Source organism: Sceloporus undulatus, chromosome 2, assembly GCF_019175285.1.
Source record: "Sceloporus undulatus isolate JIND9_A2432 ecotype Alabama chromosome 2, SceUnd_v1.1, whole genome shotgun sequence".
In the NCBI taxonomy this organism is placed as follows: domain Eukaryota; kingdom Metazoa; phylum Chordata; class Lepidosauria; order Squamata; family Phrynosomatidae; genus Sceloporus; species Sceloporus undulatus.
This window is the reverse complement of record NC_056523.1, coordinates 73,618,581-73,631,401: the sequence shown is the minus strand read 5'-3', so window position 1 is coordinate 73,631,401 and position 12,821 is coordinate 73,618,581. Positions and strand designations below refer to the sequence as shown.

The 12,821-nt window shown below is 39.9% G+C and overlaps 1 protein-coding gene across 1 annotated transcript in view; it reads left to right on the top strand.

Moving 5' to 3' along the window:
- Positions 1-12,821, top strand: part of DOCK3 (dedicator of cytokinesis 3) — a 294,107-nt gene that overhangs the window by 163,346 nt on the left and 117,940 nt on the right. The window contains 3 exon segments of the mRNA XM_042447484.1: positions 7,683-7,807; positions 10,049-10,211; positions 12,347-12,453. Of these exon segments, the coding sequence (XP_042303418.1) occupies positions 7,683-7,807; positions 10,049-10,211; positions 12,347-12,453 (395 nt within the window).

Below are 12,821 nucleotides of genomic sequence, written 5' to 3'. Positions count from 1 at the left end.
AAAAAACAAGGCAGGGGTGTATATATTTCATAATAAAAATTAATGAAATAAAATAAAACAAGCAATAATAAAAATTAATGAAATAAAATAAAATAAGTATTTTATATTTTTAAAAATAATTTAAAAACCCCAAAAAACCAAGGCAGACCTAATGGCCACTGACTCAGCTTTCCTCCTCCTCCTCCTCCTCCTCTGGCCCAATTCTGCCCTGGCCTTCAGGCACCCTTCCTCCGGCTCCTTCCTCCTCTCCCCCCTCCTCTTCAGGATGGCTGGCGCGCACGTGCGGAAGGAGTGTTAATGCTCACTCTTTGTATTCTAAAAAGCTACAGTAATGTATACCTGGAATTATCACATAAAATTAGCTTTGCCCCTTTAGTTTTTGTAAGTGTAATGAATACTTCAGTTTTCTATCCTGTTAAGGGACAGATTTGGCATTAAAACCTGAGAGCTTTTATGGGGAGGTTGTGGGGTGTTTTTTTGTTTTTTTGTTTTTTCATTTTATGGACAACCAGAGACAAAATATGTAGTTCAAGGGAGGAAAATGTGTGTGTGTGTGTGTGTGTGTGTGTGTGTGTGTGTGTGTTGGTGGTTCAAAAATTTTAATCATATAAAAACTCTATGATGTTACGTGATGTTATACGTGACTGCTAAATATATGAAAAGTAAATCAAATAGTCCAGGCTTTTCCAGAACTGATTGAGTAGACATATTTCTCGTTCCATGCCAGAGACACTCTCTGCAGGATACATTGCTATTATCTGCAGTCTATTCACCATTTTTTCTAATAGGAAGGAAGTAATTCTAGAATATGGATACAGCTTTCTTAGCTGTCAGTGTTATGATAAGGGTAATGATGCAAACAATATCCAGTATGATAGTCTTAACAAGGACCTTACTGGTTCAAAGCCACATGAAATATTTGTCCTTTAAAGTATCACAACACATAATTAATGAATTTGAGCTTCAGAAGTAGATTGATCATTGTAATGGGAATCAACTACACACTGACTTCAAAGAAACATTTGGGAAGTAAGAATTCTCAGCTTTGCCAAGATACAACTTGTTCATACTTGATGGAATGGAAGCATGCTCTTCTTACTAATCAAGAGTTAACTATGCCTTAGATCCCTCTTCCACAGTGATTTCTGTTTTGTAAGAGAACTGTCTTTACTGGAGTGCAATGGTTGTTTAATTTAGATTTTTTTTTTAAAGAAAAAAAGTTGATTGCCATCAGGGAAGCCTCCAGGGACTATATTACCGAGTTAAATGATCTTTCAGGGAATATCTATTTTAAATTATTTGTACCTTTTCTTTTTAATCTTGTGTTACTTTTTGTTTATCCAGAACAAGATTGCCAGTGTCAAGTCACATTATCAAAGGAGATATATTATAAAAAAAATAAACAAAAACATGTAATTTTCTTGCAGTGTTGGGGTGGGTATCCTTTCCACAGGTATTGCTCTTCTTCAGAAGTAGGGCTTTACTTCTGTCAGTCACGTCCTCCATGCTAAGTGGGAGAGCAAGTGCTTCTCCCCTAATCCTGTCCTGCTTCACACAAAGTAGAACAGCACTATAGCTTCACTCCAGTGAGAATTAAAAATTAGCAGACCTTTGGGTCTCATAGTGAGGAGCTTTCTCATCCCACAGCTTTTCAGCTTTAACAGAAGAAGGTTTTGGTGAGAAGGAGGATAACAGGCCACAGCACTCAGTTATGATTGGATGAGGGGACAGAGAGTGTGTGGCGCTCCAGCGTTTAGGATGCCTTCCTCAGAGTGCCCCCAGATCTTATTTCATTGACGGATTAGATGTCATTTTTGTTCAAGCTGTGGGGGGTGGCAGAGGTCCATGGTAATGCTTTACAAATTGGAGTCAAATGTGTAAGCATGGCAGAAAGTGCACCATTAGCCACATGGGTGGGTGATGCCACTGCTTCAGCGTCATTCTTGCCCCTATTAATCAAGGACCAAGCTCTGTCCCCTGAGTTGTGCCAGCAGATCTTATTTATTGTCTGACACGCTCCCGAGCCCTACCATACTGTCCGGGTGCCATCATGGATTGCCCCTGTCCACACGGGGCCGCCATGATGACATCCATGCAGTGCAACGTTGCGCGGACATCATCATTGTGTGTGAGGGCTGCAATGGCACTCTGGGCGTGACCTAGAATGAACCCACTGGGAGCGGGTTCTTTTTAGGCCTCACAGAGTCTGCAGCATTTGTCTCATCTGGGGCAGAAAGGGGCAGCATCTCACCGCCCCTTTCTGCCCGTCTGTATACCCCCATAGTTTAGTCATCTTTGCTTCTAGGAAGATCTCAGGCTTGATTTGCTTTAAGACTCATTTGTCTTTTTAGCAGACCATGGTATCTGTGGAGCTCCTCTCGAGCACCACATTCAAAGGAGTTGATTTTCTGCCTGCCAAATTTTTTCACTGTTCATTTTCACAACCATATGCAGAAATTGGAAATACAATGGCATAGGCGATTCTGACTTTTGCGTACTTTGAAATTATTTTGCTTTTGTAAAATATGACAAAATGTATACTTTACAGAACAAATACATGTGTTGTTTGATACTGAAAATTGCTTGAGTTGACCTCCAAAAATATTGAGCCATCCAAGAAGAACTTAATGGAGCTCTTCTGATAATGTTTGGGAGGAATGAAATAGCAGATCTTCTAATGCTTCCAGAACCCAGTCAGCTTGGACCAGTTAGGGCAGCAAAAAAAAGTCTATGGCGGCATCTACACTGCAGAAATAATCCGGTTTGATATCACTTTAACTGCCCTGGCTCATGACTGTAGAATTCTGGGAATTGTAGTTGGTTGCAACACCAGAGCAAAGTACCTCCCACAATTCCATAGCACTGAGCCAGGACAGTTAAAGTGGTGTCACACCAGATTATTTCTGAAGTGTGGATGAGGTATATGTGGTACTCTGTTGTGCTTTAGATCATTGGAATTCTTTTTTAGCAACACCCCCCCCCCAAAAAAAAAACCTAATGGGATATAATAGCTCTGTAGGCTACAGTAACTAAGGGGCCCAATCTGGACCCCCTTTGAGGGACCAGTTCCCCATTAAATCGTTAAGTCTGTCTCTAAAGTTACTCCTTAAATCTTTATTTATTTTCACTAGATCAACATATATTTCAAGAATTACAGTTTCCAATAAATATACTTATTATTAGAAACATAAATCATTTCATGGTTTCATCCCAACACTCTCAATATTATACAGCTCCATTTTAAACTCTACATAAGTTCTTGTCATTAGCATTACTGGAAAAGTTTTCTCAATCTTATAATCCTTTTCTCTTAAATGTCAGAAGATGGATAGAGCATGCTTCTCAAATAACTTTGCTCGTTCCCAATATGTGTTTGAAAATTTCTCCTTCCCCATCTCAATGGCACACAATGGCAGAAAATTATTTTCTAGCAACACTCCCCCCCCACCTCCAAAACTAATAGGAGAGTGATGGTGAATCTTTTCGGGGCCGCATGCCCAAATTATTTTTTTTCCAGCACCAGGTAGCACACAGTGCCAGGGGTGGGACTTCCACCCTCTGGGGGCAGACTTCTGCCCTCTGGTGGGGGACTTCCCCCCTCCAGGGGTGGGGCTTCCAGGGCAGGACTTCTCTCCCTGCCCTTTTCCCAGGATCCAGCTGTCTCTGAGAGACAGCTAGAAGCCGGGGAAGATCCCTGGGGATGGGGAGGAATGGGCTCATGCCCATTCCTCCTTGTCCCGGACCTTTCCCAGCCCCCAGCTGTCCCTCCGGAGTCAGCTGGTGACCGACAAAGATCCCTGGGGAGGAGAAAGAATAGGCACGTGCTCATTCCTCATCCTCTTGGACCTTTCCCTGCCCCCAGGTGTTGCTCCAGAGGCAACTGGGGGCTGCGAAAGTTCCCTGGGGAGGATGAACATTCCTCCTCCCCCACTCTTTTCCTGGCCCCCACCTGTCTCCGAGAGACAGCTGAAGGCTGGGAAACATCCAGGAGGAGAAGCAGTGGGTGCATACCTGTGGCTCCTTCTTCCCAGCACCCTTTTCCTGGCTTCCAACTGCCTCTGGAGGGACAGCTGGGGGAAGGAAAAGATCTGGGAAGAGGAAGAACAGGCACGTGCCTATCCCTCCTCCTCCTCCCCAGGGACCTTACCCAGTCCCCAGCTGCCTCTGAGAGGCAGCTGAAGGCTGGGAAATGTCAGGGGGGAAGAGCAATGGGTGCATGTGCCTGTTCCTCCACCTCCTTGAACTGTGCCGGGTGAAATGCACCATAGGTTCGTGATCATGGTAATAGAATATATCAGCTCTGTAGGCTGCAGTAACTAAGAGGCCCAATCTGGACCCCTTTTTGAGGGACAAAAGGGATTTGGCTCCAGCAGAGTTCTCCACTGGCATAAATAAGACCTCTAGAATTAACACCCTCACCAATAAAGCTTCTCACTCTGTTGGAATCAAACCACTGCCTTATTTGAACCCCAGCCAAGCTACTCTCAAAGGAGGGCAGGGAGCTGTGGACCTGGTGCCAGAACAGATTTTAAATTATTTATGGTGTATGTGTGTAAGCAAATTCTTCATGCCGCCTGATGTGATGCAGTTATTTCCTTTCAAACTGTGAAACTAGTTTAAGTGTATTATAACTTGGTATGAATTGCTGAAGATCAAATTGTTATAAGGAAAGGTGAATGAATCGCTTAAAGTCTAATTGTATGCATGTTTACTCGAAAGTAAATTCCACTGTATACAAGTATATACAAGGACATTAGCCTTATACTCTTCCTCGATTCTTCTTGGTTTTTTTTTTTAAAAAAAATCTCTTAACCAGACTTTTTGGGGATTGCTAGCTCTGATGTGCTTTAGCCTAAATACTTTAAATGGAGTTCACAATGGACATGAGTTCAATGAAACAAGATTCTCAGCTAGAAATGATCCCTAATATGTCTTATCAAAATAAGATTTTTTGGTAATTTTGTACAGGATAACAACAGCGTACATGTTACTGCTAAAGAGTGATTTAGTGAAAGTAGCTCATCATTCATACATTGGGGAGGGACTGAAACTGGGAACAGTTATGGATAGTTGATTGCAAGTAAACTATACATGGGGAAATTGGATTTGTAGCCCTGGTGGTGCAGTGGTTAAATGCCTGTATTGCACCACTCACTCACAAGCCATAAGGCTGTGAGTTCAATACCAGCCAGGGGCTCATGCTCGACTCAGGCTTGAATACTTCTGTAGGTCGCTAAAATGAGTACCCAGCTTGTTGGGGGCAATTAGCTTACACTTTGTAAACCACTTAGGAAGTGCTTAAGTGCACTGATAAGCGGTATAGAAATGTATTTGCTATTACTATTGTTATTATATTAAAAATGATTTTTTTCTCTGTATCTCTGCTTAAATACAGTTTCATGTCTCTAATGCATAAATAGATTGACTCTCACACTCAAGTTTCTTCTGAATCAAATCAAGAGGGGTTACCACTTTAGAGATTTTTGAATCAACAAATAAAGGTTTGATTCTTTCTTCACGAAAGACTCTGTTGGGGAAGATTTGGTATTGGGCTAAATAAGCCTTCATTCTAAGAAGCATCAATGGGATGGTTGAATGTTTAAACGACAACAGGATCCGCATTTGGGTTGGATACCCTGGGAGCCACTCTACAGAGTCTAAATCTATTTGCCCTTGTTGACAGTGGAGTAGTTTTCCCAAGGAGATTTTGATTGCTTTCTTGGAGATCCAGCGACCATCATTATATCTGTTTTTATGGATACTCAGAACAAATATCTCTTAATTCTCCAAACTCCTGGGTAACTATAGTTAGAACAGTATTACAGAGCTATGAGATTAATGTGGACTCACTTCCAAATTATGCCACCCGTAGAGTCAAGCAACTGATTAAGGAGAAAATTTATCTTGCCTCCAAATGGGCCGATCTTCTGTCACTTTCGAGCTCTTCTTTTTCTCTTTGGTACCCATTGTACAAGACTTCATTTGGGTTAGAGTATTACTTTATTAATCTTACTCTGGCCCCTGCTAGAAAAGCATTTACTGCTCTAAGATTCCAATGTATGCCTTCTGCCTATTTGACGGGCAGACATAACAACACTCCTGTCCATCTAAGACTATGTATCTGCAAAACTGGGGAAGTACCTGCTACATTGCCCTCTGTATATATCTCCTAGACAAAGGTTTCTTGATTGTATTTTGAAATCCCTTTCCGGTAGATCTTGCTTTCAGCAGACTTGTGTCCTTTTGGCTGGCAACAATGCATTTGTTACTTCTATGGTAGCAAAATTTGGTTTAGCTGCTAGCAAGATTAGAATTAGCTTTCTTGATGGGAATGATGGCTAGTTCCAGTCTAGTTTTATGGTTATATTACTTTATCTTTTATGATGTATTATTGGCCTTTTGTTGATGGATCTCTTTTATTAACTTTACCATGTTGTTTTTGGTGATTTTTATGCTATTTTTTAAAACTCTGTTTTTGTATTTACTGTTTGGATATATTTTATATTGTGACAGCTTTTAGCTTTTAACAATAAATTTCTACTCAACTGCATAAATATGTTTTATTGGTGCAGCTGCCTGAGCATGGCTGCCTGAAAAATATTGCTAAGCAGATAGTGTGCAGGCAGGATAGTGAATGGACGATCACTTGTTCCTAGCATGGAAACAAAACAGAACAAAACAAGATTCCTAAGTAGACCACGCAACAGCCATACCGTTATTTCATAAAACACTTTTTTCAGTAATATTGAAATCAGCAGGAGATTGCTATATTCTGCATTTAGTTGCCATTGTTCTTGAACATAGTAGTATCCATGAAAGTCTTGAAGTAAAGATTTCTAGCTTGTTATGTCTTGTACAAGATCTGTCAGCTAGGCTGGAGGTGAACAGGAAACCTGGTGATTTTCCATTTATTTCACTTGAGTTGACATTTATATTATAGATATATGATAACAGAGTATTTCTTTCGAGAAATAATACTAGATTTCTGGTTTTTTCTTTAACTAGATGGTTGGACTTACTAGGTAACAAAGCAGATAACTACTACAGATCAGGTGGCATGAAACTATTCAGGGGCTATATGCTTCTTAGCTATGATGCCACCACTGGCCTTATTAACTATGCCAAGGTGTTAGGGGAAGGGCAAGCCTCCAAGGAACAATGCAGAGGATGTCTTTCATGTTTTGAAGTAGGATGCTGTCACCAGGTTCAGAAGCAGGTGATTATGCCTGAGCATGGTCCCTTGAGATAAAACCAATTAGTTACTTTCAATCTGTGCACAAAATAAAGGAGGGGTGGGTAAGCTACAAAAATTGGTGTGGCTGCATCTTGTCTCCTGCAGGTTGCATCTCTGCTATTGCTGCTCAGGTTTATTTGCCATGAGTGTTTTGACCATTTATTTATCAACCAGATAGTTTAGCAAAACAAATGAAAATATTGTCCCTCTTCCTTCCTCTCCCCTTGGTTTCATAAATTATTTCCGGAACTCAGACTTCATAAAGCATTACTAACAGCCATCTGATTTAATGCACTAGTGTTAAAATGTTCATTTTTATTAACTGTTTATTTTATAATTGGAATGAGTTGGATTCCCATTAAAACTGTGAACAAAACATGAATGGCCTTCACAGAGGCATCACAACTTCTGTTTCTTTTCTAAAAACGATTTCTCTCTTTATATGTAGGCGATATACGCAATGACCTGTACCTGACTTTAGAGAAAGGGGACTTTGAAAGAGGTGGGAAAAGTGTACAGAAGAACATTGAAGTGACTATGTATGTTCTTTATGCAGATGGAGAGATTCTGAAGGTAAGCTGTTACATTTCTGTTAAACATAGCACATGGTTAGTTCTCTAGTTTATTCCTTTGACTTTTCAGATTTTTTTTTAAGTTTGGAAGTGCTTTATACATCCAGAGACTGAAGTTATTAATAATCTATATTCTGATCTCTTGATTACATTATTACTGTGGTTGCTTTTATGATTCTTTGCACAATAAATTTAAACCTATTTTCCAGTTGGGAAATTCTATCATTCCACTGGTGAATTCTGATTAAATGTTCTGCTGCTGTTGATCAGCTCTATTCTATTTGTTTTCTGTATTTAAAAAATCTGGAACTAGCACTACTTTTGATATGAGATATAAATTATATGATTATGTTTTTGTCTCATACTTCTTTCAAGGAGCTCAGGGTGTGATACATGGTTTTCCTTTCTCTCATTTTCTTCTCAGGCCAAACAGTGCATATAATGGATTAGGAGAAATTTGAACTTGGAATCTAGTTAGAGATTCTTACAACTACATAACATTGCTGTTCTTTGGAGATGTACAAATCCTGCCCAAAGCATCTTTCTGTGGATTATATGTCTTTTGAAAGTGCTGTATGGTGCAGGATTTTGTGAAAACTGTCTATTCTCTTTCCCCATTTTCAACTACAAAAGCATTTTTCTGATTATATGTCTTATAGCACAACAGTTTGAACTTGAGGTTTCAGCAGAGGGAATAGCATTACAACATTGAAGCTCACTGGCCCTAACTGATATAAAGCACTAGGGAGGGTTACCATGACCTTTGCTTAAAAGCTTGCATAAGATCGCCAAACGTTTATGACTAGAAATGCTTTGGGGGCATGAACATTTTAAAAACTCTTGCACTGTCTGTTGTTAAATTTTATACCACAGCCTCCTAGTCCCTGAGATGGTGATCCAGAGGCAATAGGATTTAGCATATTTCCCTCTCTGCCTTCAGAAATTTCCATGCCTGGGTGTGGAAGCCTCTGCAATGTTTTTTATTTCACCATTGCTATTCTGCTAGAAGTAAATCTGAAAAACATGACATTCTGAGAACAGATAATGGCAGACTTAGGATCTACTGGATCTGTCCAGCCCCCATTCCTTCATTTCTGTAACAGACCTGTGGAATGAGGTGGGGTGAATATTCTAGCCCTGGAGCTGATGTAGTTATTTCCCTCCCTGTTGGAAACAGTGGGAAAATGTGAAGAAGATAGAAAAAGAGCAGCTGGGAAAGAAAGGAGTGGTCAACTAATTCCTCCACCTCACCACTACTTTCAGGCTTGCTTATGGGTGTTTTGGCAAATCTTTCAGCTTATACTGGGAGTATTTGATGCTGCTAACTAAAAGTGTGATAATGGATTCTTGTAATTATAAAATTTTGAAAAATAAACTGAATTTAAGAGGGATATCCAAAAATGTATCTTATTCTGTAGACTTTCTAATTCAGAAACGTCAAAGTAAATCAGTACTATCACTAAAATTGCTGTTTTTCTAGTCCTGCCACTACAAGGTACTAGTAATGGGGAAACAGAAACTTGCAAGTCAAGGAACAGTGTTTCTCCCTATAGTCCAACTAATATGCTGGGCTATTAGAAAGGCTGGATTAAAGGGGCCATACAGGGAACAGCTTTACAGCTGCATATAGCTCCAGGGTTGCAGGTTGTGCACTACTATTGTTGTTGTTTGTTTGTTTATGTAGCATCATATACGTGTTTATCCAGGTATATGATGCTTTACAAGTAAAACAACAAAGAACAGCCAACCTTGCCAAAGGACTATTTTATTCTTCAGGAATACATTGGAATGAAGCCTTCTTTCCACTACTACAGCCCTTCCCTTACCAGCCAACCAGTCCACATCAGATTGGCTGGCTTTTCCTACCATTTCCTAGAGCCTTTCCTCAGAAGATGTACCTGATTCTGCAGAAGAGAAAGGGAGATGTGACCAAAGAAGATGGCATCAGCCTCTAAGAGCTGCGGGAACGGGAACGGGGGTTTGGCTCACCAATAAGTCAGGGAACTGCTCTCTTTTCTGTTCCTCAAACCCACTTAGAAAAATTATTTTAAGATATCTTCTTGCTCCAGAGTCCCTAGGCTTCTATATTCCATTATTTTGATTCCATTCTTTACTTCATTTAGCAGATATATTTGAACTAGACTGAAATATGCTACATTTATAGAACTTTAATGTAAGACTTACTGGTCAATTTTTGGAATGTGATATTCTTTTGTTTTTATTTTGTACTCTTTTTTTCCAGGACTGCATCAGCCTGGGCTCAGGGGAGCCAAGTAGGAGTGTATATCATTCCTTTGTTCTCTATCACAGTAACAGCCCTCGTTGGGGAGAAGTCATCAAACTCCCCATTCCTATAGACAGGTTCCGTGGCTCTCACCTCCGTTTTGAGTTCAGGCATTGCTCCAGTGAGTGTGATATACATCTATCTGGAACTGATATAACATTCATAAGATAACTTTGTTCTGCAGATTAGTACGTTAGTGTCTTTGCTTTGGCCAGGAACAGTCCATCATTTTCTTTTGTGGAATCTTTATGTGGTTCTCTGGGCTTTATTGAAGGCTCTTTTTGAGATAGGTGGATTTGAAATTTCTTACATTGAAAGTTTTGGTTTTGGTTACTATTACTTTGGCTCACAGAGTCTCTAAGCAGAAAGCTCTGTCAGTCTGTGAGGACTTGTCTCTATTTCATAAAAATTTAGTTGTTCTTTGTTTAGATTTCTCTTTTGTTCCTAAAATGAATTAAGTGTTTCATTGTTCTCAGGAGATTGTTCTGCCTTCTTTTTGTCTGGTTCATACGGTACTACAAGGGAAAGAATGGTACAGATAGGATGTGCAGAAGATCCTAAAATTCTGCTTAGACAGAATTAACAATTTTTTAAAATTGGACGATATGTTTGTCTCTTTTCAAGCGTCTGGTAAGGGCTAACGGGTATCTTCTTCCACCTTGAGTTGATGGTCATGGCAATGCATTGAGTTGGCTTATGTGCACAGTTCAAAGCCAGTTCTAGAAGGGATTCAGGCACATTCGACTCATAGTACTGCCACTTCTACAGCAATGAGCATGGCACCATCTTTGTTGGGGTTTTGCAGGACAGCCAATAAGGCTTCCTGTCTCCTTTGGTCAACCACTATAGGGCTGACAGGTTTGCTTCAGTAGATGCTTCCTATGGTAGGCATGTTCTGCAACAAGTTGTCTGGTAGAAGGTTGTTGCCCACCAAATGGTCTGATTGCTTGTGTAGGTCCCAGCATGAAGGATTACCTATCAGTGCTTAAGTGCACTAATAAGCAGTATTGAAATGCACTTGCTATTGCTATTACTTCCACAAAACAAAATGATGGACTGTTCCTGGCCAAAGCAAAGACACTAAGGTACTAATCTGCAGAATACACTGCGGCATAACAGAGTACTAATACTTACCATGAAGATTCTTTTCCTGCAGTATTGGGAAGGGAATCCTTTCTACCCCAGCTGGTGGAGTTTGTACATTTAGCCATTGGTGGTATATATTTTTGTTTCCCAGAGCTTTATCATACTGGAAAAGCAGGACTGGCTCTCCCTCTTAAGGTGGTAAGGATGGTGGAAGTATCAGAAGCCCTGCCTGTGTAGTGTGAGGGAGGAGCTAGAACCAGAATGAAGAATTTCCTCCCCACAATTGCAGAAAAGGAACCTTCACAGTAAATACAAAAATGTTTCATTTTGCACAGTAACTGTAGTAACTGTAGAACTGTAGAAAAAACAAGAAGGCAAACAGAAACCTATGTAAGACCACCCTTAATTGCACTGTTCTTTACCAACAGGAAGAAAACTGTTTTGAGGAATACTGAAATTTGAATAACAGCATTGATACTAAATAATTCATAGAAATGAATCTATGCCATGGGCAGAATAAGTATCTGGTTCTCAATACACTTGTCCCTCCACATTTGCAGCTTTGACTTTGGCAGATTTGATTATTCACGGATTTTATTAATATGTTCTCTCAAGGAATATCTAAGTCCTCCAGCACAATTCTGTGGCCAACTTTAACCAAAGGTCACATTGAAGGACCTAAAGATTCCTAGAGAGAGCACTCCACTAGGTGTTTGTAGCTCCTTCAGCGCAATTTCCACATTCACGGGGGTCCTGTGTCCCTAACCCCAGAGATTGTGGAGGGACAAATATATATGCAAGACAGCAGCATGATAATAACTGTGTTCATACTGATGCCTTGTCTAGTATAAGTTTGCACACATAACCAAAAATCAACAATCCAGTCCCAGTGTGCCTAGAGCCAGGAGAGGAATGGGCTTGAGCCTAGAGTTGTCCTTCTGTGGCCAGAAGAGTAGAGGTTCAGTTTTCATTTGTTTGTTTCTTTTTTTCCCCTTTCCTTTCCTTTCCCTTTTTTTTTTATGCTCACTGTTGTGTGAGTTGCATAGAAATGATAATCTGACCCAATACAGTGGAAAATAGAAATAGTGGAAAAGATCTAGTAACAGATTTGGACTAAGATGTTTGCCATTTACTCAACAAACTATGTAAATATTTCATTTTCTTTTGCAGCAAAAGATAAAGGAGAAAAGAAGCTGTTTGGCTTTGCATTTACACCATTAATGAGGGATGATGGGACAACCCTATCTGATGATATCCATGAACTTTATGTTTATAAGGTACTAGAGTTCATTGTTCTTCAAATATTTTTTCCTGTGGTCTGAAAGCATCTCATATTTTACTTTTCATATGTCTGCAGTGACACAAATATTAGATCTGCTATGTCCGTAATCAAAGTATTACAATACATCAGAAAGTAGAAGATGTTTCAAGCAGATAAACTATCGGAAGTACTTAGGATAAAAAATGCTCTTTTTTTAGAATGCACTCTGTCTAGCTTTTTTTCTCTTAATATTCATACTGTAGTATCCTCTTTTATACTTGGGATTCATTGATGATGTATGGGCCCAAACAGAAAGGCCAAAATAAAGCTGCTTAGGGCCACTTTCAAGGTATGCTGTTTAAATGACACAGGCATCTTGAGAGG